At 46.5% G+C, this 26,475-nt stretch overlaps 1 protein-coding gene and 1 non-coding gene across 3 annotated transcripts in view; one reads left to right on the top strand and one right to left on the bottom strand.

Moving 5' to 3' along the window:
* Positions 1–22,556: 22,556 nt before the first annotated feature.
* LOC121135671 lies at positions 22,557–22,720 on the bottom strand. The gene has a single exon (XR_005872771.1). It is a non-coding gene; the product is annotated as a U1 spliceosomal RNA (small nuclear RNA).
* Positions 22,721–23,294: 574 nt separating this feature from the next.
* Itgam (integrin subunit alpha M) overlaps positions 23,295–26,475 on the top strand; it is a 44,060-nt gene continuing 40,879 nt past the window's right edge. For both annotated transcript variants that reach the window (XM_005064323.4, XM_005064322.4), the window contains exons 1-2: positions 23,295–23,441; positions 25,597–25,702. In XM_005064323.4, coding sequence (XP_005064380.1) covers positions 23,414–23,441; positions 25,597–25,702 — 134 coding nt within the window. In that variant the 5' untranslated portion in view covers positions 23,295–23,413. The remainder of the gene's footprint in view (positions 23,442–25,596; positions 25,703–26,475) is intronic.

Raw genomic sequence — 26,475 nt, 5'->3', positions numbered from 1 at the left:
ATTCTGGGTTCACTACCTGTACTTCTACTGCTCTGGATAATCTCTCTAAAAATTCAGTGAACCTTTCCCTTGGGCCCTGTAATACCTTGGTGTAGGGTTGCATTATCTCTCCTGTTTCACAAACCTTATCCAAGGCATTTAAAGCAGCTGTACGGCACAAAGACAACATGCGCTCGTCATATGCAGATTGAACCTGCGTGTCAGCGTAAGAACCCTCCCCAAGAATCTTGTCTTGGGGTACTTCATGACTCTTCTGCAATTCCTGAATCTCAATTGCTTTTGCTTCTTGCCTCCACAAAGCTCTCCATTGAATTTGACAAGAATTTTCGAGCACTGCAGAGGCGAATTGGGCCCAGTCTTTTGGGGTTACTTTATTTACAGTAGCCCATGAGGTTAGGAGCTCTCTGACAAAGGGAGAATGAAGACCATACATGACAATGGCCTCCTTAATATTTTTTAGATCCTTCATCTGTATAGGCTCCCAGTGATAAGCAATGGGACCATTTGATTGTTTTTTCGTTGCTGGTTTTTCTGATACAGATACTGGAAAAACCATCGGGTAACGCATAGCAACCTTAGGGAAATCATTCCGGCATTTGAGAAGCTTTGGGAAACTCCTGTCCTGACTTGTTGCCTGTATTTCTGATTCTGAAGTATCAGATTGAGCGTCTTCTAAATCCTGCAGTCTATTCATCATTGTTTCTCTGAGCTCCTGAAGTTCTTGGGACAAATAATTTTCTAAGGACGTCATGGAATCTTTCATTTTTACATTCATCATTTACATGTGATTCCAAATTTCTAATATTCTCATCCTTAGCAAGTACCTCAATAGCATGTAAACTGCCTTCTACAAATGATATTCTATCAGTTAGTTTATCATTGCTCTCAGACATGGAACAATTCTTTTCTGCTAGCATTTCAATTTTATGTTCCAGTCTTTGTAATTTGCTAGTGAAATCATCAAACATGGAACCGTGTTTTTCAGTTAAATGTTTCCACATTATGTTCCAATTTTTCAATTCTATCTGTGGAACACATTTTTCCTGATAGTAATTCAATTTTGTGTTCCGTCTCTTTAAATCTGTTCGTCAGACCTACATTATCATTTTTAATATCCTGAATATTATCTACCAACCCTTTCTTACTCTCCTGCAATGAATTTTGCACTTCCTGAATCCTTTGTATTAAGATTTCAAAACTATCCTGCGATGAGTGTATGACCTGTATAAGTTTATTCCTATTTTTGAGCCATTTCATTAACAAAATTATATTGATTATGAAGCTAATAATCACCATCGTGGGTAGGAAGTACCTTTCAGGTAGGTCCTCAACCCTTTCTAAAATCCCATCCATACAAACAACAAGAAAATTCTTAACATCCTGCATCATAGTGTTAGCTGTTGACATTGTATAAAGCAGTTACGTTTGTTACCAATGGAGTAATTCAGGCCGAAATCAACAGGCTGCCAGTGAAAGAGCACGTGGCCGGAGTCAGCAAGCCGCCAGTAAAACAGCACGTGGCCGCAAGAGAAATCTTGGAATACCGCCTAACCTTACCGGCAGGTAGGAGGGCTGGTTCCTGGCGGCAGGAATCTTGCCTTGCCGAGCGAAGTGGTGAGGAACTTAGCGAAAGGAGAGTCCACGTGTGCCTGGTCGGGCCGAGAGAAGCTGCTTTTCTGGGTGCCTGGGTCCGGATTCCAATCCCACCGCTGCCACCAAACTGTAGGCTTTATCGGACGCTGTAACAATACGCGACACACAATTACTGACAGTAAAGCTAAGTATTTAATGTAGAAAATTACTCACAAGATACCAGTTTTCAGTGGCCGACCCGGAAGCCGATCTCCAGGAAAAGAGAGCGAGACTTCCTGTGCGCTGTCTTTTATGCCTTCCCCCGTAACGCCCCCTAGCCATGCCCAAAAGTGGGCCTGGCTAGTGACGTAGTTCCGCCTACGTACGTATACGTCTTTATGTCCAGCCGTATATGTCTTTAGTCCTGCCTAAAGTGGGTGTGGTTAGCGGTGTGGTAAACCGCCCTTTTATTACCTCATCTGTATGTGCCTCTAGTAAGTCACATGTTTAATGGCGGCATAGACTTCCTCCTACAGTTATCATTTTTTTTTTAAAGACAGGGTCTCACTATGTAGACAAGGCTGGCCTGGATCTCACAGAGATCCACCTGCCTCTGCCTCCCAAATGATGTGATTAAAGGCATGCATGGGTGGCACCACACTTGAACTGGAACATAAAATTTCACAAGGATAGGGTGGAGGTGAGTTTCTTAAGAGGAACTTGTGTGTCAGGAAGACATCATGTGTTCAGTTTCCTAACAGGCGTGTTCTCCGTCACTGAGCTACATACAAGTTTGGTGAATGGGTAGTGACAGCTCTCATTGTGTCAACACTCCAGTTTTTCCTTTAAGCCATCACAACACGTTGTAAAGCAAATAGTAGGGGATACATTGCAGAAGAGGTCTCTCTCTCTTTCTTTCTTTCTTTCTTTCTTTCTTTCTTTCTTTCTTTCTTCCTTCCTTCCTTCCTTTCTCTCTTCTTTTTCCTTCTTTCTTTCCTTCCTTCCTTCCTCCCTCCCTCCCTCCCTCCCTCCCTCCCTCCCTTCCTTACTTCCTTCCTTCCTTTCTCTCTTCTTTTTCCTTCTTTCTTTCTTTTGTCTTCCTTCCTTTTTTGAGATAGGATTAATATGACTCAGACTATCCTCAAACTAACTGTGATGGCTATTTTTGTTGTCAACTTGATTACATCTGGAATTAACTAAAACCCCAAAATGGAGGGACACACCATAAGAAATTTTTGCTTAATCTGAAGTAAAAACTTTGAATCTTCAGATTCCCAAGGGCTTTTTTTTTTATCTCACTTAAGGAAGTAGTTTCTTCACCCTCAGCAGAGTATGTACTCATGCCCCACCCTCTGAAATACTGCCTTTTCACCTTTCACTGAAAAAATTAATCCTTCTTTATCTGCTAAACCTGCGGTGACTTTCTCTGAAGGAGATGCCAGGCAAAACAGCACCGATGCCCCTCAGGCCAGCAATAGTTTCCTGTAGATCTATAACCAGACTTAAGGCTAAGCAGGATCCTAGAGGGGAGGTAGAAAGTGTAGTTCATGAGGAGTGGTAACACACTAATAAAGAGCTTAATTAACTTACTAAAACATTCAAGCAGATGTCTGGGGAATATGAGTGGGAATGGATTTTAAGCGTGTGGGATAATGGAGAAAGGAACATAAAACCAGGTCAAGATAAACTTATCGATATGAGCCCAATGAGTGGAGATTCTAGGTTTAATATGGAAGCTTGCACAGTTTTAAAAAAAGGTGTCAAAAGTTTGTTTGAATGCTTGGGTCAAAAGGTGGCCTATTGAAAAGAGGTTGGAGATGCCTGATATCCCCTGCCTAAGTGCTGATGGAGGAATTTTAAGGCTTAGGGAAACTGCAATGCTAGCCCTTTACTAATTCTATAAGACAAAAAAGGCGAGATGGCTTAGTGTTGAGAGCACTGGCTGCTCTTTCAGAGGGTCTTTCAGAGCACCTGCACGGCAGCTCACAACTGTCTGTAACTCCAGTTCCAGGGGATCTGACAGCCTCACACAGACATACACACAAGCAGAACACTAATGCACATAAAATAAAAATAAATAAATTATTTTTAAAAGAAGACAAAAGTGGTGAGAGGGCCACCAGCACATCTCAGGAGCTTTGCTGTCACTCTTTTTCTAGTGCCAGACTTTAGGGTTGGAGATGCTGCTGCTCAACTTATGAGCTAAATGCAATGGGTTTAGTTAGACCTGAAGTGGCGGGGTCCAGGTGGCAGCACCGAATGGCCAAAGGCAAGGTGACTGTAGTTACCGTAGTGGCAGCACAGACAAAGCAATGCTCACGATGGCCTGACCTGTAGTGGTCAGCACGGGCAAAGAGAACTCCAGCGTGGCATAGCTCCTCTGGGCCTTTGGTACTGGCTAGTCAGTCACGGTGTTTCCAAGCATGAAATAGAAAAGAAGCCTACTGGATTTTCGTTTGATCTGTATAGGTGGAAAAATTCTCAAATAAATGAAAGAAAGGCTGCACTGGATGTGGCAAAAGGGAATCTTGGCATGGGAACCAATTTCCAGATTGATCCAGTTTGCAGGTCCAGGGCCCCAAAAAAGAAGGAACCCCAGGTTTCCCTGAGGAAGGATCTTGATCAAATACCTACAAAGTTTTACTGCTAGTCATTGTTGGATTAGCTGGACCACAGCCTGTCATTCTAATAAATTCCATACATATTATATATTCACAGGTACATAGGAGTATATATTCGTGTTCTGTAAGTTCTGTTCCTCTGGAGGAACTAGCCACTCTCTAAGTAGCTGAAGATGGCCTTAGATTCTTTCTGCTCCACTTCTCACGTGCTGATATTACAGGAATATGCCACGTCAAGAGTTTTAAAGAAACACTGCCCCACGTGACTGACTTCTCCCATCTGGCCCCACCTCCTTAAGCTTCTAGAAACTCTCAAATAGTGCCAGCAGCTGGGTGGGAGTAAGTATTTAAAACACAAATCTACGGGGAGATGTCATATTCAACTCATAATATACAGAGCATTTTCAAATTCATAATCTCACTGCGTACTTTTGGGGAGGGACAGAATTAAGTCTATTCTAGTGGAAAAACAAACAATTGTGTCAAACTATAAATTCATTCTAGTTTCAATTACGAGGAAAAAATACCTCTGAAAAAATACTGGGTGATTATGATGAAAATGCATTGTATAAAAGTACCAAGTAATTAATAAAATATTATTAAAATATTAACATATATCACTAGTGGAATTCCTAAAATTTAAGTCTTATTTATTAAATTAAAAAAATTTAAAGTTAAAATAGTTACTTTGTTGAACAATAGACGAGATCTTGCTTGGTCTCTCTGTTGTGTCTGAATGTCTCTGGGTTTCCGGGAGGCTGTGGGACTGGTGAACAGTGAGTGCACTCTACCCTCTCTGACCTCGACCCAGGGGGCCCCCAGAGACTCCCAACATCTGGTGCCTGAACATCTGGTGCCTGAACATCTGGTGAGTGAGACCCTAAGCGTGGGTAATACATCGTCCTCCAGCCCCGCACTTAAAGCGCTGAGGCTCATGCTCATGCTTGCCTCACGCGGCTTGGAGCTGACCGACCCCTGGGCACAAAAAACCTGGTAGGACATCACCACCCTTGCCCCGTGGGTTGAGGCCTCCAACCTCTTTTCCTCCCACACGTGGGGACGGATGGAGAAACTAGTGAGAGAAAGGGAAAAAGGTACAGGGCCTCCCTTGAGTTTCTCTTCACGGGAGCACAAGCAGCGGTAGCCGGTCCTTACAGAGATCAAGTGAGGCAAGCGGGCATCGCAGCGTGGCAGAAGAGGGCCCTACTGAGTCGCCCTTGAGTGGGTATTACAAAAACCCGGGGAACTCCTCCCCGAGGTCATGAACAGAGTACAGCAAAGTATTCAGTACAAGCTGCCTCCCAGGGGAATGAGAGACCAGTTTGTTAAGCTCATGGTCTGGGACAGGATGAACTCTGAACTTAGAGCAGGTCTAAAGGAGCATTCCATAAGTCAATGGATAACTGTCACTCAGGACATTGGCAGGCATGGCCAGCAGTCATAGGCACTGGCCAACACCATACAGGCCTAGACCAAGGCGCTTATAGAGGCCTTCTCCCAGGCCCTGACAGTACAGACCAATAAGTCTACTCCCGTAGGGCCTGTTTTCAGTGTGGCCGACGGGGACACTTCAAGAGGGATTGATTGTCCACAAAAACTCCCAAGGGACAAACAAAAGGGGTCACCCACACTTGCCCTAGATGCCATAATTTGATATTTTAAACTAGAGCAGGGGCGCTCCCCGGCCCCTTAAAACAAAAGAGAAGGGCAGATGGCCAGGGTAAAAGAACTTCCGCCTTATGGACGGTCCCAACAGTCGAAGGGCTACAGCCCAAGATGACCATGTTTATGGAGGGTAAGCGATTCCGCTGCCTCTTGGACTTGGGCAGCCTGAAGTGTCCTCCATAGGAAGAGGTACCCGCTGACTGGGAACTTGGTGTGAGACCTACAGTCCTGGGGGTTAGCGGCAGCACCCCCTCACAGGAGGCGGTCACCTTTAAAACATGGGTTAGCCCAGATGGGGAGTAAGGACACTTCAGATCCCTTGTGATCAAAGGGATGCTTCACAACCTACTGGGAAAGGTTGTGCTAGGCCACCGAGCCTTCTATGAGGACACATTAGAAGAGAAAAGGCATAATTGGCTTGCGGATGACCTTGAGGAGATCTCTCCCAAGGATTTCTTTAACTTACACAATTACTGCAAGGAGCCTAAGCAGCATATTAAGATTTACTCCAGTCCTAGAGGCCACTGCCCCCCACATCCCCTCCACTGGATGGAAACTGGGCAAGCCCGTGTGGGTGGAGCAGTGGCCGTTAACTCTAGCCAAGTTCCAGGCCCTAAGGAAGGTGGTAGCAGATCAATTGCTTCGGGGACACCTCGGTATTTGTTACCAAAAACACATCAGGTACCTGGAGACTGCTTCAAGATCTCCGAAAGATAAATGAGAGAATGGAGATGGCAGGGACCCCCTAGGGGGTTCCCATGGATTCCCGCCATCCCCTCCCACTTCTCATCATGTGTCATTGATATTAAGGGTTGCTTCTTCTCAATCCTTCTCCATCCAGAGGACTTCGAGGAGTTCGCCTTCTCTGTGTCTTCTCCTAACTATGCCCAGTCTGATGAGAGGTATGAATGGTTGGTACTTCCCCAAGGAATGGCTAATAGCCCTGCCTTCTGCCAAACATATTTAACAGAGATCCTGGTGCCTGTCAGTCAGGGCGACACTATACATGTACATGGATGATTTAATTTTGGGACATGAGGACCCTTTAGGGTTAGAGAGGTTACTAAACCAGGTCATTGACACCTTACAGGCCAAAGGGTTTACAGTGGTGCCAGCCAAAGTACAGAGGGTACACCCTTTTAAAATCCTGGGACGCATCTGACGCTGGCCAATGTCCAACCTTTTAAACCACAGTTGCATGTTCCCACTGGGTTAACGATCAACCAGCTCCAAAAGATACTGGGAGAGATTAACTGACTACTCCCTTGGCTGTGCATCCCAAAGGAGGATCTGACCCCCCCTGAACTCGCTGCCCCAGCAGGGGAGCCTATCCCCAGCCCTAGAATTAGGACCAGAGCACTTAATAGTCATAAAGCTCCCCTAGAACTCTGGGCCCTTCCCTCTTTACCACAGTCTTAACACAAAAGGAAAACCTCTACAATGGCTCCATCCTTCTATAGGGGGAGCCTGAGGGTCTATTCCATGGCTGATCAGCTGGGGGACTGCATTGTCCTTGGGAGGCAGACCACCTATAGACATCATGGCATAGACCAGATGACCATCATCACTCCCCTCAGGCTAGAGGATGTGGATTGGCTCCTCTGGAACAACATCCGAAGGCCATAGCCCTAGAGGGGTTTGTGGGCATCCTCTCTTACCATTATGAACCTTCAAATGGCCCAAGCTGTGTTCTAGCCTGCCACTACAAATACCTGCCCTGATATCCTCTACCCTTCTCACCCAAACTCCCTTTGTATTTACTGATGGGAGTAGACAGGGAGCGGCCTTTGTAGGCTTCTGCGAAGATCAGGAGGAGCCAATCTCAACGGGATTTATGCTGGTTAAGGGATCAGCACAGGTCAAAGAACTTTTTGCTGTACATATGGCATTACAGCACCACTCACAGGCCTTCAATTTGTTTATAGATAGTCAATATGTGACTGGTTGATCCCTTCCCTTGTTCAGGCACACATAAGGCTGGATAGCAACCCCATTACCTCCCTAATGTTGACCACACAGAGCCTCCTGGAGTCCCATGATAAGCCTCTCTTTGTACAACATATAAGAAGTCACACCTCGCCGGGCATTGGTGGCGCACACCTTTAATCCCAGCACTCGGGAGGCAGAGGCAGGCGGATCTCTGTGAGTTTGAGGCCAGGCTGGACCGACAGCCTCCAAAACAGAGAAACCCTGTTTCGTAAAACAAAAAACAAACAAACAAAAAAAAGTCACACCTCTTTCCCTGGCTTCATTGCCAAGGGAAATGCCTGGGTAGACCAACTTGCCTCAGGCGCCAGGGTACTTACCCTTCAGGAGGCCTCTAAACTTCTTGAAATAACCCATATCACCTGGAGAGGCCTACAACATGGGTTTCCCTCTATACCTATCTCAGACCTAAAGAAAACAGTATATTCACGCAAGTCATGCCGCCCCTTTCTTCAGGCCCCGCCTAGACAACCAGTGGGAACAAATCCCAGAGGGCTCAGGCCAAATACTTCTTGGCAGACTGATGTTACCCATTTTCCCCCTTTTGGGAAACTAAAGTATATATTCATGTCTATAGACACTTTCTCAGGAGCCTGTTGGGCCACTGCTCATTCCGGGGAGAGGGCCAGACAAGCCCAGTCACACTTTGTACAATACTTTGCCGTTCTGGGCATACCTACCCAAGTTGGGACTGATAATGGCCCATGTTTTACCAGCCAAGCTTTACAAAGCTTTTCCAAGGACTGGAATATCCAACATATAACAGGCATACCCTGCAATCCCCAGAGACAGGCCATAATAGAAAGACATAATCAAGTTCTCCAAGAACCACTAAACAAACAAAAAGGGCAGCTAGCCCCCATATACAGTTACAAATAGCAATGCTGACTATTAATATTTTAAATCTTCAAAAGGATAAATCACAAAATAGATTACAAAAACATTGAGGACAACAGAATCCAGGAGCTAAGTTGTTGGCACGATGGAGGGACCCCCCCTTAGCTTCACAATGGAAAGGATCAGACCTCCTCCTATTGATAGGACAGAGGTATGGGTGCATTTTCTCTATAGGGGAAAGCCAGCCCATATGGTTATCACCTCAAAATATTAAGATTTTGCCTACCCTCACAGATCCTTGGGATGCCCAAGTTTACCAACAAACAGAGAAAGAGGATTTGGTAGAACACCAGGGTCTCCCGCAACTGGAGACCTAAGGAGAGAAAAGCTAACATGTCCCAGGGAAAGGAATGCCCTGAGGATCTCCAGCCTTACAGTTTCAGATGGAGATGGAGCTTCCGGGACAAAAGCTCCTGCTGATTTGGATAATGGCCACCCTCACAGCAGCAGTCCATCCAGAAGGAGAAGCTCAACCTCCACCAACCACAGAGAGCCACCTGGATGGTCCTCAACTCCGGCAAAGGAGAGATCCTCAACTCCACAACTAAGGAGACAGTGCTTGGGACCTGGTGACCAGACCAGGAATTAGACCTCTGAGACCTGACTCGAGGATCATGGGATGTGGGGGATTGGGGAATTGGTATGGAGGGGCTCCCTGAATGCTGGGGAAAATGGGGGTGTACCCTACCCGCTGTGGGGGAGCCCCTCCAAGCCCAGATGCTCCCACTTGATAAAGTGTAACTGCTTGTTAGACACCCCTTTTTATGTCTGCTCGGGAAGCAATAGAACAGGACAAGTCAGGCAATGTGGAGGGGTAGAGACCTTGGACTGTTCCTCTTGTGGTGTGAAAAGACGGGGACAGCTAGTTGGATCCAACACTAAGGCCCCATTAGGGTGGAACAGGTCTTTTTACCCAGGCTGAGCTCAAACCCTATCTATAGGAGATATTCAAAATATCCATGTAATCCTATCTGGGCTCCAATCCGTATGGAGGGCAAAGGGCTAAGTAATTGGGAAGGGGGTTATATGTGAGGGCTCAGGCTCTATCGATCTGGGGCCGATCAAGGGCTCACATTCATGTTAAGACAGAAGGTGGGCACATTCCAATCAGCAAAGGAAATAACAGCGGGGCCTCCTACGGCCCCGCCCTCCCCTGGCGAGCGCCCCTCACTGCACCTACCATGGGTGAGGACTCAGATCCGGGTGCCCCCTCCTCACTCATGGAAAATTCACTACTCCAAATGTCAATCTATCCTTTATGCCTCTTAATAGCACGGGACCCGAGTTGACTGGCTCCTGCTGGCTGCCCCATCACCGTCCTTCCGAGGCAATTCCAACGGTAGGGAATTCCACAGATTGCTCCTCACTGACCTGTCGATGGGGAGATACTGTAGAGAGAGCCCACCAGACTCACCTTCCCACTCCTCCCAGGGAATTTCACTTAACTGATAAGTCCAAACGGGAGAGGGAGGGCTCTGTGAGCTACTTCTCTGGTACTATAGGACAAGGGATTAAAAGAACTAAGGACACAAAAAGGTGTCAGCCTGGATAAGGTAGAGGTCAGCCTAAAATATTTACAAAAGTCTTTAGATTCCCTAGCTAGAGTGGCTTTACAAAACAGGCGTGGGATAGATTTGTTGCTGCTGGAAAGAGGGGGGTTATGCAAGGCTTTGGGGGAGGAATGTTTTTATGCGATTCCGGCATGATCACAAAAAATTTAGATGGCCTCCGTAAGGACATTGATATATACTATACACAGGACAAGGGTTGGAATGAAACACGGTTTTCAACGTTCCCCTGGCTGACCACCCTGATATCTACTTTACTCGGATTGATCCTCATCTTAATTATGATCCTGATACCTAGACCTTGTGTCCTTAATAGAATAGTTACCTTTGTAAGAAAACAGATAAATGAGGTACAACTTATGACTTCTAGGGTTCATTACAACCACCTGCAGGACACTGGGATGTAGGCCCTAGTTTGATAAATCTCTACCTCAAAATGCAAATGGGGTTCACATGGAGGGGGCATGTCATGCTCCCTTCCGGTAGGCATCACCCTCCTTGAGGGTTGCTTTAACTGGTGCCCCAAAACGGGGCTAAGACGGGTCTAAACAAACAAAAATGGTGAGATGTGGAGGAGCACAGATCGTGTCCCGCCAGGAGGGAGAGTGGCCCAAATCAGCACTGTTACAAGATGGCCCTGGGAGGAAGCTATGGAGACGAGGCTTCAAGTGTTTACTAAGAAAAACAATTGGCTGCCCAAACTCACACCAGATGAGGTCATCACACTAGCCCAAGAGGGCTTTAGGACACTTAGATACATAATAGGAATACCTTTAAAATTATTGGGTAATACTTTTCTCACCCTTTGGGTTTTTACTTTAAGAGGACTTTGCTGTTAAACAATAAACACAATCTTGCTTGACTTAACTCCCTGTTGTGTGTGATTGTCTCCGGGTTTGGGGGAGGCTTCGAAACTGGTGAACAGTGAGTGCCCTCTCTTACCTTCACCCAGGGGACCCCCAGAGACCCCCAACACACACACACACACACACATATAAAAACTTGTATGCATATGGTTCAGGGATGACTACTTGGGATTGAATAACCAATCAGGGGGCAGGCTCAGGTCATCTCTGGGAAGACTTTCTCTCACTCTCAACATCCTTTAGTGGCCTGTGTAGCTTTTTGTCTATGAGTGGGTCCTGTGAGACTTCTCCCTTTCATGTCAGCATGCCTATTGGTGTTATGCTTCTTCATATCTCATTTAAGCAGCCATATTATTGGGGTATCTTGGGTTACTATTTAACTTCTCATCTTTTGTTTTCTGAAGTTTCCCACTTTTGATGGGGGAGCAGGTGCTGTCTGAGTATCTATAGGGTGGGGGAGTGAGAACTCAGAGAGGACTATTTCACGGGAAACGCACTTAGGAGAACTCTGAGAAGTGACTACTGTACCAGTGACTGTACAAGTGACTACATGTACCAAATCATGACATGGGGACTTATTATTTGCTATGAGTGCTTTAGCTTAGGCTCATTTCTTGCTAGCTCTTACAACTTAGTTTTTCTTCACCTGCTTTTTTTACCTTTCCTACTTCTGTATATCTTACTTCTGCTGCTTGTGTTTGTCTGGCAGCTGCCTGGCTGCTGGCCCCGGGTGTGTCCCTCTCTTCCTCTCTTGTTCTCCGGGTTCTTCTTTTCCAGCCCAGATTTCTGCTCTTTTCTCCCTGCCCACCAGCCCTGCCTATCCCTCTCCTGCCTAGCTATTGGCCATTCAGCCCTTTATTAGACCAATCAGGTGTCTTAAGCAGGCAAGGTGAAACAAATGTAACACATCTTTACACAACTAAACAAATGTAGCATAAACAAATGTAAAGCATCTTCACATAGTTAAAGTAATATTCTTTTTCAGTTTCAACCAGTGATAGTGTCCACTTCCACACAAACATGGAGTGGCCACACCAATTTTGTATAACTAGTTATAGCTTGAGGCTGTGGCATAAGCAGGTGGTTTTATGGGGGACTGCCAATTAGTGACTCACCTGTGAGCACATTGTGTTGCAGGATTCTCATTATCCTGCTGACTTAGTCCAGGAGGAAGTCCCTTTTAGGGATTTAAACATGGCACACACATTTAATTCTAGCACCTGGGAGGCAGAGGCAGGCTAATCTCTGTCATTTTGAGGTCAGTCTGGTCTATATAGCAACTTTTAGGTAACCCAAACCTAGCTAATACAAGCAAAATTCAGCACTTATATGACACCTTTATGACAGAGAAACAGTGAATTTCTAGAATGGAGTTTTTGAAAAGCAGATTGATTAATTTCAGTTCCCTCTTTCTCTCTCTTGATCTTCAACTTCTACGTACCGCAATACCACCACACTCTGCTTGCTGGAAGGGTTTTGTCTTAGTCAAGGTTTCTATTGTTGTGATGAAACACCATGACCAAAAGCAACTTGGGGAGGAAAGGGTTTATTTCACCTTAAAGCTTTCAGCAGTGTCATTGAGAGAAGCCAGGGAAGGAAGTCAAGGCAGGAACCTGGAGGCAGGAGCTGATGCAGAGGCCATGGAGGGGAGCTGCTCCTCATGGTTTGCTCAGCCTGCTTTCTTATAGAGCCCAGGACCCCAGCCCAGGGATGGCACTATCTGCTGGGCACTGCCATATCAATTTTCCTTAAAGAAAATGCATCAGAGGGTTGCTCACAGGTCAATCTGGTGGGAGCACTTATTCAGTTGAAGTTCCCTCTTCAACTTGACTCTAGCTTGTGTCAAGTTAACACAATAAACTAATCAGTATAGAATTGAAGTACTTCTACAAATTCCTTCTAAGTGGAGGATGCCATTTGGGCCATGGTGATGTGGGTTTTGGGAAGGCCAGGTCATCTTCCCTCTCCAGACACTTGTTTCTCTGTCCCCAAGAGAAAGATCCCAGTGAACTTAGTGTTACAGAACAGCCTGGAGTTCAAGGCTCCACTGGTGTGTCCTTCGAGGTGGTTGAGTCATTCTTGCTGTGAGGACCATGGTCTACTCTCTCTGGGCTTGATTGCTGGGGCCTGGTCCTGCCTGCATTAGGGTGTCTGGAAGAAACAGTGTGAGCTTTGAGGAGAGACGTGTAGGTAATAGCTTCATAGATCATTGTCGGGGCCAAAAATTTTGGAAATATATTGCACCCTGCCATGAGTTCAGGAGAGCTCAGAATTTCTATTGTCTTTTAGATGTCAGCTAATAGTTGCTGGGTGTCCGGGCCTCGGTGGAGAATGACTCCTATTCTAAATAACAATAGATTTGGGCCAGAGTGAGTCTACGACCACCCTGAAGGCTAGTGAGACATTCTGGGGTGAAGGTGCTTGAAGGCTTGAGTACGTGCTGCAAAGGAGTGTCTCTAGGGTTAAGGGAAATAACTGCTGTCTGCCCTTTATCCATGATAACAGACGTCGTCTGCCATTGCCCCACCTTTGGATGGTTACTTAAGATGACCTTCAGTATCGACTGACCAGATGTCTAACCTTCCCTTGTCCACACTCCTCCACTCAGGGGCGGACCCGGGGCTGTTCGACTGGTTCTGATTGCAGCCCCAAAGACATCAGTCTGTGATAGACCATCTGGTCTTGTATTGGGTTATTAAGGATAGCAAAGATTTCCTAAGAAAGGTTAGATGCTAGACCAGGATGTCTGAAATGGGAGGTCACAGGTTAGACCAGGATGTCTGAATTGCAGAAACAAGATGGGGACCATATACATGGTCTAGAAAGCAGTGGGTAGGAATCAGAGCTGGGGATGGGTGGAGGATGTGAGGAGTGGGAGAGCTGCAGGAGGGCTAAGTGCTAGGGTTCTGTGCTGTCGGGAGGGGCTAGAGGCTTGTTGCCAAAGGTCTGTATTGTGCTTTCGCCTCTCTTCTCAGGATTCAACCATCTGTTTTGTTTAGACACAGTCTTGCTATGTAGCCTGACTACCCTCAACTTACTCTGTAGCCCAACATGGCCCGGAACTCCTGCCTTAGAGCTGTAAGTACACATTACCATGTTTTTCCATCTTTTAATTTAAAAAATAATTATTTGAGAATTTTATATCACATATTTTGATCATATTTACTATCCAACTCCTCCACGATTTACCTGATATACCCTATCCATCCAACTTTGTATTCTCGTTAAACACCCACCCACCCACCCACACACACACACCCATGCACTCCTCCCCCCCACAACACAATCCGTGCTGCCATATACCCTTGGATATGTGGGAACTCACTAGAGTGGGGTTGACTTACCAAGGATCTCTCTCTTCAGAGAAATTTAGCAATGATTTGACTCAAACTATTTGTTGATTGTATAGGTATAGAAACTGTACAGTTAGTTATCCACAGGGCTTAGTTTTCAACACAGTGTGGCAAGTTAAAGGTAGATAAAAGACCAATATGTTACTTAGAATTAAAGGAAAAAAAAAAAAGCCAGGTGGTGGTGGTGGTGGTGGCACACACCTAAATCCCAATACTTGGGAGGTAGAGAAAGTTGAATCTCTGAGTTTGAGGCCAGCCTGGTCTACAGAGTGTTCTAGGATAGCCAGAGCTACACAGAGAAACCCTATGTATAGAAGTAGAGTTTAGCATCTCCACCCCAGTTTGCCTTGTATTCTGAGTTGTTTACTGCTGCATCACTGTGACCAAAATATTTGATTTGTGGCTTGAGGGAGGGATTGTCTGGCTCCTAGTTTCACAGCTGTTATGGTGGAAGCTTCACCCCAGCCCCTGGCATCCATACCCAAAGTGTCTGGGATGTTATAGAGGAAGTCCCATTCTAGCCCCCACCCTAATCTCTCTCCAAACCCTGCTGTATCTCAGAAAGCCCACCAAATGATGACCCCTTCCCCAGAGATGCTCAAGACCACTCCCACAGGGTATTTAAACTGCCTTCCAGAAAATAGACTCGTGGTTTTTCATCTCCTTTTCCTGTCTCCTCTTCCTGTCTCCTTTTTGGGGAACTGGAAGGCCATTCAGGAACACTGTAACCATTAAACATGGGCTTTTTCTAAATCGGTTTGACTTGGTCTGATTAGGATTGCTGCATCAGTGGAGAGGCTTATTTGGGTGTAGAAAGTTTTCAGTAGCATCTCAGTGTATTGTAGCAGGAAAGGCGAGGCAGAGAGTGAGGCGGAGGCTGCTTACATCACAGAGGAACCGGAAGCAGAGTTCAGTTGTCCCTGAACTCTGGATTTCCCGCCTTAGTATTCCAAGTACTGGGGTTATAGATGTATAGCTTTACACACACACACACACACACATACACACACACACACACACACACACACACACACACACACACACACACACACACACCCTTTACGATTTACAAGACAAAGACCACGAGGAGCTTTGGTTGTTTGTGTGAATGACAAGCCACTAGAACCTAAGAATGGTCCAGGGCATCTTTCCTGGGTAGATAATTCAAATGGTGTGGCCTTGTTTCATGTGCTAATGCATAAAAAGCGAATAACAGAGGTAGGCAAGATTGGTAGTGATTGGCAATGAAACAAAACCACACCAGTGAGGGGTTGAATTATTATTATTATTATTATTTTGGTTTTTCGAGACAGGGTTTCTCTGTGGCTTTGGAGGCTGTCCTGGAACTCACTTGGTAGTCCAGGCTGGTCTCAAACTTACAGAGATCCGCCTGCCTCTGCCTCCCGAGTGCTGGGATTAAAGGCGTGCACCACCAAGGACTGGCCTGAGGGGTTGAATTATTTGACCAGTAAAGATGTACATATGAACACATACCTGCATATATACGTGTGAACTCTCCCAGCACTTGGGAGGCATAGGTGGGTGGATCTCTGTGAATCTGAGGCCAGCCTGGTTCTACGTACTGAGACCTTGTCTTAAAACAGCACCTAATGAGGTAGAAGGACTGAGCTCTGAACTCCTCCATGGGGGAGAAGAGAATTGGCCAAGGAAACCTGTAAGAGGGGGCACCAAGGTAGCAGAGACAGGGCTGTGGGGTTTCAGAGGGCAATTTAACAAATATGCTCCAGGAAGTAGTGGTGAAATGTCAGAAGTACTGAGCCACTAAAGATAAGGACTGGGAACTGAAGGCTGAAACGAGTCAGCTTGGTTTGGTGACCTCTGAAGCTATTTTGGTACAGGAAGGGGAACACTTGCTTGGAAGGGGTTTACAGAAGAAAATACACAACAGATATAGACAGCTGCTTTGGAGAAGTTTTGCAAAATGGAAGTGAAACCAGGGCATTGGTGGATGTGGGAGGTAGAACCAAAGAAAGGTTTTTTGCTTCTCTTTGGGAGAAATGCATTATTTTTGATGGTAGCAGTTAGGTCCCACCTCTTTTTCTTCATGTAATTTTGTTACATTTATTTGCATTCTGTCTGTCTGTCTATCTATCTATCTATCTATCTATCTATCTATCTATCTATCTATCTATCTATCTATGTATCTATCTATCCATCCACCCATCCATCCACCCACCCATCCATCTATCTACCTACCTACCTATGTGTGTGGTGGGAAATCAAAAGTTCAGGGGCGACTGGATTCCACTTCCCATTCCTCTGTGATGTAAGCAGCCTGTGTCTCACTATCCTATCCTGTACTCGCCCTCCAGCCAGGATGCATGTACGAAGGTAGAGGACAACTCTGGGGAGTCTGTTCTCTTTCAACCATTTGGACTCCACTTGGGTGCCATGCTTTGCAGCACGTGTCTTTACCCACTAAGACATCTTGTTGGTTCTTCAACAGGGTCTCAGGTATCCCAGGCTGGCTTTTAAGTCAGTGATGCAGAACTTCTGGTTCTTCTGCTCCCATCTCTAGAGCGTCAGGGTTATTGTTACATGCCACCAAACCTAGCCGTTACCCCTTGAAGTATCCCTTTCTTTCTTTTAGAGTTATTTTTATTATTTTATTTATTATTATTTTGGTTTTATGAGACAGGGTCTCTTTATATAGTCAAGGCTATCCTAGAACTCTCTCTGTAGACCAGGCTGGCCTTGAACTCACAGGGACCTGCCTGCCTCTGCTTCCTGAGTGCTGGGATTAAAGGTGTGCAACACCATACCCATCCAGTTTTTCTTATTTTAAATTGTGTTATGTGTGTCTTCATTTGGTTTGTGCTTGCGAGTGTGCCTAGGTATCTGTAGAAACCAGACCAAACTGCAAAAACAGTTCTGTGCAAAAACAGTTCTCGAGAGCTTTTAACCTCTGAGCCATTTCTTCACCTTCCTTTCCTCCCTCCAGGGCGTCCTTCCTTCCTTTCCCTGTTCCATCAGAAGGCTTCCCTAGGTCACGGTTTTCCAGTCTGTTCTGGTGTGCTTCTAATAATACCAGGATCACCAGATCAGTGACAGCCAGTGTGCACACTGTTGAGTTTTCCTTGTTTTGTGCCCAATTTAGTATCATCGCCACTGAGTGATGCATGCCAGTTCTGGCCAATGTGGTGTAGTATTCTGTTTCAGAAGTCCTCACAGCAGACACATTGTTGGTGAGAATGACACACTTTGCTCTGCCCTGTTATTCTTCACAGCTTTCCTATCACTTTTCATGGTAAGTTGGAGCTTACAGTTGGTGATTCCAGAAACTTTTTTTTGTCTTCTTGGTGGCCACCATCTTGCTGTCTTAGGTTATGGAGAGTTTCCAGCCAAGAGCAGCTGCCAAGAGGTTAAGGAGTCTCCCCCCCCCCCATTTCTAATGAGAAAGTGTCTCAACTCTGTAGCCCAGGCTAGCCTCTAACATATGGAGATTCCCTGTCAACTTTCCAAGTTCTGTCTGGGATTATAGGTGTGAACCACTATGCCCAGACCCTTTCTTTTCTTTTTTTTTTTTAATTAAAATTCATTTTCTGTGCCTTTCTTGATTCTCTCCTCTGGAACCCCACAGTGCATATATTGACGTCTGATCACTTGTCTTTCCTTTCCTTCCTTTTGTAAAAATTTAGTTTCATTATGTAGCCCTGGCTAGCCTGGAATCCCTATGTAGACCAGGCTGTGTTGCAGGATATTTGATCACACTGTATGAAGATGTGCCTGCCCTTCTTCTTCGTCTGCCTAAGGCACCTTCTGATTGGTTTAATAAAGAGCTGAATGGCCAGTAGCTAGGCAGGATAGACAGGACTTCCAGGGAGAGAGAGGAACTCAGGGGAAGAATCTGAGGGGCAGGGATTCACCAGCCAGACCGGGACTTACCGTTCTGCGGAGAGGTAATTTGTGGTAGAAAGTGGTGAAGGGCCCAGACCCTCACCAGCCCCTGCTTTGGCAGCCATGACAGGCTGCAGAAAAGACCCAACAAGAGGTAGGCCGCTGACTCAGCAAAGAGTGCTGAGCCCCTGACCTTGCCTGACCTTCTAGTCACTAGGAAGCCAGAGATACTCTCCCTGTGGCAAGGAACCAATCAGGCAGAGGCCCTGGGTGGGCCTATAGGCCGTAGCAACCTGCCTGCAGCTGCAGCTGACCAATCAACTCAGGACAGGTTGCCCAAACCCGGAATTGCAGCAATCCTGAGACTGTTGTGGACCCCAGACACTCCCCTTGCTCTACCCCAATATATTCCCGGCCCCATCATGATCCCTGCAGGTCCTTCTGACTCCACTGGCTGTGTTGGACAGATGGAAGAACCCAGTTAGTACAATTAACTCGTTAATAAATTAATGACTCTTTGCTTTTGCATCAGATGGGGGTCTCTTGGTGGTATTGGGGTTCAGAGTTTGGGCACAACAGTAGATTAATATAAGTGGGTTAATTTGAGTTATAAGAGCTAGTTGAAACAAGCCTAAACTAAGGCCAAGCTTTGATACTTAATAGTAAGTCTCCATGTCATTATACAGGCTGGCCTTAAACTCACAAAAATTTGCCTGCCTCTGCCTCCTTATGTGAGCTACCATACCCAGTTTTCTTTTTCTTCGAGACAGGGTTTCTCTGTGTATTCCTGGCTGTCCTGGAACTCACTCTGTAGACCAGGCTGGCCTCAAAATCAGAGAGCCACCTGCCTCTGCTTCCTGAGTGCTGGGATTAAAGATGTGAACCATCATGCTTGGCTCAACTTTCAAAAAATAATTTTTTGAAGATTTATTTCTATTATTTTAATTGTATGTATGGGGTGTTAGTTAGGGTTTTATTGCTGTGAAGAGACACTATGACCACCACAAATTTTATAAAGGAAAACATTTAATTGGCTTACAGTTCAGAGGTTTACTCCATTATAGTCATGGCAGGAAGCATGGTGGCATGCAGGCAGACATGGTGCTGGAGAAGGAGCTGAGACTTCTACATCTTGATTCTCAGGCAGCAGGAAGAAAACTGCTGTAGGCAGTTTCCCATCCCAGCAGCTGCTTCTAAATTACCACACAGAGGTTTATATGAATTGTAAATGCTCAAACGATAGCTTAGGCTTATTACTAGCTAACTCTTACCTGTGAATTAACACATATTTCTTATTTTTACTCATGGCTTGTTACCTCATTTTCTACACACCCTGCTTCCTTGGTGGCTGACTGGTGTCTCCTCTGACTCTGCCCTTCTTACCAGAGTCCTCTGTTTCTGGCTGTCCTGCCTATACTTCCTGCCTGGCTAGCAGCCTGTCAGCTTTCATAACCAGTGAGAGTAACACATATTCACAATGTGCAGAAGGGTTATTTCACAGCAGACTGCCTCACTGGGTGTGGCTTGAGCATCTGAGACCTCAAAGCCCACCCCAGTGACACACTGCCTCCAACAAGGCCACACCTCCTAATAGTGCCACTCTCTATGGGACTATGGAGAACATTTTTAGTCAAAGCCCCCAGAGGTCAGACATGCCAGATTCCCCTGGATCTGGAAATCTGTGAAAAAAATGCACATCTGTAGCAGATGCTGTGTTTGCCCCATCCAAGTCCCTTCAGCATGTGATGTTGTCATGCAAACTGGCCTTGCAGGAGAACCATCAACTACTTACCTGAGCGTATTCTGCAACCATTGGAGCCTGCTCTATTTGGGTGAAGGCAGGCGGGGTCTGAGTTGAGGATTTCTCACAAACAACCCTTCAATCAATAGCTAATGTGAGTATGCAGTAGGGTGGCAACTGAGGTTCCCGAGTGTCCCAGTGTTCTGACCTCTAGTTTTCTCCAGAAGTAACTTTCTCAGAGCCTTTCCTCTTGCCCACATCCCACTCTTCTAAGCATGTTATTTGTGCCTGTTAGATGCTCAGTCATGGGAAAGAGAAGGAGAAAGAGTGGGCGTGGGAGGCTTGAGCTGGCAACCTATCCGCAGTCATCTGGTTGGGGCACCCCTACACCTGATGGTGACTGTGATGTTTCTTTCCACTGTGTATGGGCATTCTGTCTGCACATGTATCTGCACACCTGGTGCCTAGTGCCCCTAGAAGCCAGAAGAGGTTGATGGATCCCCTGGAACTGGCTTACAGATGGTTGTGAGCTGCCATGTGGGTGCTGGCGATTGAACCCTGTCCTCTGCAAGAGCCACAAATGCTCTTAACTGCTGAGCCATCGCTCCAGCCTCTGAGGTGGCTGGTCTTAAATGTCACAACCTAGAATCACATGATCAGAAAGCTTCAGTTGAGTTGATCTGTGGATGTGCCTGTGGGTGAGTACCTCGATTGCCAACTGATGTGAAACAAGCATGCCTGTGTGCGTGTGTGTGCGTGCGTGTGTGTGTGCGCGTGCGTGTGTGCGCGCGCGCGTGTGTGCGTGTGTGCGTGTGTGTGTGTGTGTGTGTGTGTGTGTGTGTGTGTGTGTTTCTGAGCTGGGCCCTGGACTGTGTAAGTGTGTAGAAAGGCAGTGAGCAGGCTCTTAGTAGATTCCAGATCCCATCAAATTGACACTTTTGAAGATTCCCCATTGCAGTGGGTGGGTATCGGAAGTTTGCATCTGGCCCCCAGTCCCTTCCTCACTCTGTTGTACGCTGTGAGCTGAATGTTCTCTGCCACACACTCTTTCTGCCATGTTTGACCTTAGCAGGATCCAGAAACAGAGCCAAGTAACAGCGGACGTTGGAACCTCTGAGACATTGAGTCAATAGATGTTTCCTCCCCAGGCTGTCTCTGTCAGGTATTTGCTCACGATGAACAAAGAGTCTGACCAACACATGTCCCCACATTCCGTAGGCAACTCTCTCTCAGCTCCTCACACTTGTTCCTCTTTTCCTCAGCCTTTACCTGCTAACAAGAGTCACCTTTGCCACTTTAAATTAGCTACAGTTTTTTTCTGATTATAAAAGTCATCTCTCTCTCTCCCTATCTCTGTCTGTCTCTCTGTCTGTGTCTGTGTCTGTCTGTCTGTCTGTCTCTCTGTATGAAAGTTTTAAGTACAAGCTAGGCTTGATGACCACAGCTATAATTCTAGCAGTTGGGAGGCCGAAAGGGGAGGATCATAAATTTGAGGCCTCTGAATACTGAGATTACAGATGTGTGCCACCTTACATTTTAATTTTTTTGTGCATATAAGCATATATGGTGTATGTACCTATTTGTGTGGGTGTGTGCATGTATGTGTGTGTACATACATGCAGGTGTATTCATGCTTAGGCCAGAGGTTGGAGTTCTCAGCTGCCTCCCTCACTCTCCACCTTATTGAGACAGGGTCTTTCACTGAGTGTGGAAACTCATTGACTAGCTAGACTGATGGCCAATGAGTCCTAGAGTTTGCCTGTGCCTGTCCTCAGTGCTGGGGTTACAGGCAGGTATAGCCATGCCCAGCTTTTACTGAGCTGTTTTCTCAATCTCTCTCTCTCTCTCTCTCTCCCTCTGTGTGTATTAGTGTGTGAATAGCTTTGAAACAAAGTATATAGAATTTTTATTTATTTTTAACCAGGAAGAAAACATCTATTCCATCTGGCTACTGGAAATATAACTAGGAACAAAAGAAAATGTGCCAAAAGTGAAGAAAGCTGAGCACAGCAGTGTGTGTCCACAGCTCTAGCACTTGGGGGGCTAAGGCAGGTGGATCACTTGAATCAGTGAGGCCAAGATCAGCTTGAACAGCAGATTAAAAATGCGTTTCAAGAAAACAGAACAACATCCATGAGATGTCACTGAGCCTGATGACCTGAGTTTGATCCCTGAGACGACCCACATGGTGGATGGAGAGAACTGACCCTAACAAGTTGTACTCTGACCTTCATACATACACAGTAAAACACACCAGCATTCAACACACACACACACACACACACACACACACACACACACACACACACACACACACACGGGTTACAAATAAATCAATAGCTGTAGACAAATCAGAAACAAAAATAAGGAAACCCCAAAGAGCAAAGCACTGTTTTATTTCGTTCTTTTTTTTTGTTTTTGTTTTTGGCCAAGAGAAAGTGTGAATGCAGTCTCCCACTAACACAAGAGATACAGTCAAGTTCCTTGCATTTGGGGAACTCACAGGACTCAGCATAGCCCAAGTGCAATGGGTGAGCCTCGCCCTGGGAAAACTACCTTCCTGATCATGAAGTCTCCTCTACCAGGGAAGTAGGAGAAACCACTGTTTTAAAGATCAACATCATAGAATAAAATGCGTACCCAACAAGACAGGAATGAGTAAATACCTCACTTATAGTAATACTCAAGCATTTGTTCAGTGTTTAATGGCAAGTCCCTTTATTTACTGAGCCACCTTGCTGAACCAACTCTTGGCTATTTTAAAAAGAGATTTATTTATTTTATTTCATGTGTGTGGTTGTTTTATCTGCGGGCCTGTCTGTGCTCCATGTATGTTCAGTGCCAGTGGAGGTCAGAAGGGTGTTGGATCTCCTAGGATTGGAGCTATAGACAATTTTGAGCCTACATGTGTGTCCTGGGAACCAGTCATGCAAATGGGGGTCCTTTATCAGAGCAGCCTGTACTAAATGCTGAGTCATCTACCTAGCTTATTTTTCATAATATTTGAGGGGGAAATGAGTGTCAATTGGTGACCTTTGGGTGGTGACTTTAAAAGTTTGGGCCAGGAAACAGGGTTGCAAGGACGAGCAGGCTACACTGCCCCAGAGGAAGGCTAAACAGGGCTGGGTGCTTGCAGGCCTCCGCCCTCCCTCTTTGAACCGCTCATCGCTTTTGCCTCTTACTTCTCTATTTTCACCCCTCCTGGCCTTGGTGGCTTCCTCAGTATCTCTCTGCGGTGCCTGCAAGCCCGTAGTTCCCACATCTTCTAGGGTCTTATTCTTCAATCATGATTTTAAAAGTTCTTCTGGTAACAGGTATGTCAAGGTCTTGGGGGATCCTCAGGGTAGGGAAGAAGTGTTAGGCATCTTCAGGGTGGGGAGGAGAGGTTGGGGTCCCCAGGGTGGGGAGGAGGGGCTAGGGAGTCTTCAGAGTGGGGAGGAGGTGTCAGGGTCTCCAGGGGGGGGAGGAGGTGTTACGGGTCCCCAGGGTGGGGAGGAGGGGCTAGGGAGTCTTCAGAGTAGGGAGGAGGGACTAGGGGGTCTCCAGGGTGGGGAGGAGAGGTCAGGAATCTCCAGGGGAGGGGAGGAGGTGTCAGGGGTCTTCAGGGTGGAGAGGAGGCATTAGGAGTCCCCAGGGTGGAGAGGAGGTATTAGGAGTATCCAGGGTGGGGAGGAGGGGCTTTTTTTGGGTGCATGAGTGGAGAGAAAGGGCAGAGGATAGGAAGGAGTAGGTGGGGAGAGGCAAAGGGCTTTAGGGAATGTGGATTCTGGGGATTGAACTCAGGTACTCAGTGTTTAATGGCAAGCCCCTTTATCCACTGAGCCACCTTGCTGGACCAACTTGGCTATTTTTTTTAAGAGATTTATTTATTTTATGTGTGTGGATGTTTTATCTTCATGCCTGTCTATGCACCGTCTGTGCAGTGCCAGTGGGGGTCAGAAGAGGAGGAGGACAGAGAAGGGGAAGGAGTAGGTGGGGAGAGGCGAAGGGCTTTAGGGAAGACTGGACGATGCGACGAGAAGCAGAGTGGAGGTAGACAGGAGGGATGGTCAGGGAGTTGTGGGTGAAGGACTAAATCCATTGCTTTGCAAGGACGTTTGTCATAGACAAGCTGCTGAGGCCCGGAGAGAAGAAGGCCCAGCACCGGGGAGCACAGCAGGTGCGGCCTCTGTCCAGAATGTCTTCTCCTGTGTTTCACTTACCTTTCCTACTTAGCCTTAAGTTAGTTAACCAGGACCTGGTGCGAATGTTTGCTGAGTGACGTTGGGAAAAAAAGTGGTTTGAGTTCATTTCCTTTCTTGTCTGCTTTGTAGGGAGTGAGTCAAGAAGGGAAGGAACTGCTTGAGAATTGCAGAGGAAGGAAAATTTCTTGGCCTTTGATTGTTGTGTAAATCGTTGTGGTTGTAACAGGGGAGTAGCGGGCTGTGGGCTCAGTGAGGGACTGGTTTCCCCACGATAGGCTTTTATAGACCCGTGGGCTGTGAGTCAGCACCCTTAGCCTATGGGTTAATGTAGCTGTTACCCATTTTGACATCCATTGGTGACAGAGGATACTAACTTTACTCCCAGTCAAGGGAAATGTCACTCCTCAAGAATGTCATCCATCTCATGAGTAAACTTGTATCATAAAAATATAAAAATTGTCATAACTGGTCGGGCATTGGTGGTGCATGCCTTTAATACCAGCACTCGGGAGGCAGAGGCAGGCAGATCTCTGTGAGTTCGAGACCAGCCTGGTATACAAGAGCGAGTTCCAGGACAGCCTCCAAAGTTACACAGAGAAACCCTGTCTCTAAAAAAAAAATAGTGATAACTGATTACAGTTTGAATTTTCTTGCTGAAAAATTGGTAGAAACAAGGCCTGGGGCTTGCCTAGCATGTATAAAGCCTTAGATTTGATCCCTAACACCCAGTCACCCTGGGCGGGGTGGCACAAACCTGTAGTTCTAGCAGTGGGAGGTGGAGGCAGGAGGATCAGGGGTTCGAGATTATCGTCAGCTAAATAAGGAGTTCTGGGCCAGCCTAGGCTGTGTGAGACCCTGTCCAGAAAAGCTTTCCCTCCACAGTCTTACCATGTAGCCCTGACTGGTCTGGAACTCACTACTGAGACTAGGCTGGGCTCAAACTCGTGGCACTGCTTTTGCCTCTGCCTCCCCAGTGCTGGGTTCTGCTTAGCTCTCCGGTCCTCTGTAGAAAAAGAGAACGGACTGTGGTGTGGAGGCCCAGCCCTGCACCCCACGTTTGGGAGGTAGAGTGAAGGCGAGAGGATGGGGAGGCCTCGGTCACCCAGAGTTAAACTGACACTGTGGCGTTCTAGGCTGCCCGGCACTGCTCGAAAGCCGAAAGGGCAAGTGCCCCGGCTGTGGAGTTGCAGTGAATGTGTCAGGGAGGCGATGGTGGAAGGATGTGCTGGTGGTCTCTTACCCATGTGGGTTCCTTTGCTTTGACTCCTCCGTGTTATCCTTCTAGTCCTAGCCTTGTGTCATGGATTCAATCTGGATACTGAAAATCCCATGACCTTCCAAGAGAATGCAAGAGGCTTCGGGCAGAGTGTGGTCCAGCTTGATGAATCCCGGTAAAGGCCTCAGGGGGAACTCCCTGTCTCACAGCTTCTTTAAAAGCTAGGAAAATGAGTTCCCTTATTGAGGTTCCTTCCTTTCCTCCTTCCCTCTCCCCTCCCACCTTCCTTCCCTCTCTCCCTCTTTCTCTCTCTCCTTCGCCAGGAATGGAATCCAAGGCTTGCTGACACCCTACCACTGAGCTACACCCCTCTGCCCTCCTGACTGATTTTTCTTTTTTGAATCTGTAGTGAGGTTTTAGGGCTCCAAAATCGCATGATCCAAGAAAGCTGAGAGCAAAGAGTCTGTTTTACTCCCTGTACTTCCCTTCCTAGGAGGGATCCTGACAACTGGCTCCCTGTGGTTCTTCAGGAGAGATTTTTGTTTGTCTCTCTAGCTACCTCCTAACTGCTGCCCACCTTCCCACCCTCAATCTGAGGCATGAGTTATGTTCAAGTTATGGCCTACTTGAACATATATGATAATAACACATAGTTATTACCATAAATTCATTTAAGAGGTGTGTGTGTGTGTGTGTGTGTGTGTGTGTGTGTGTGTACATGCCACAGCATGATTGTGCTGAAGTCAGAATTGCTTGTGGGGGTGGGGGGTAGGGGTAGGGATGGGGGCAGGGGGTTGGATTCTCCATGTGGATCCTAGGGATGAATGTAGCTCACAGGATTCCCAGCAAGTGACTTTACACATGGAACCATCTCTCTGCTATAAATCTTGTTGAACACAATCCTGCTCTCTTGTTACTCACAGAATATAGAGAAGTGATAAGGGGATA

Source organism: Mesocricetus auratus, unplaced genomic scaffold (genome assembly GCF_017639785.1).
Source record: "Mesocricetus auratus isolate SY011 unplaced genomic scaffold, BCM_Maur_2.0 Super-Scaffold_4256, whole genome shotgun sequence".
NCBI classification, from domain to species: domain Eukaryota; kingdom Metazoa; phylum Chordata; class Mammalia; order Rodentia; family Cricetidae; genus Mesocricetus; species Mesocricetus auratus.
The sequence above is the reverse complement of the archived record's forward strand: the minus strand, read 5'-3'. Positions and strand labels throughout refer to the sequence as shown.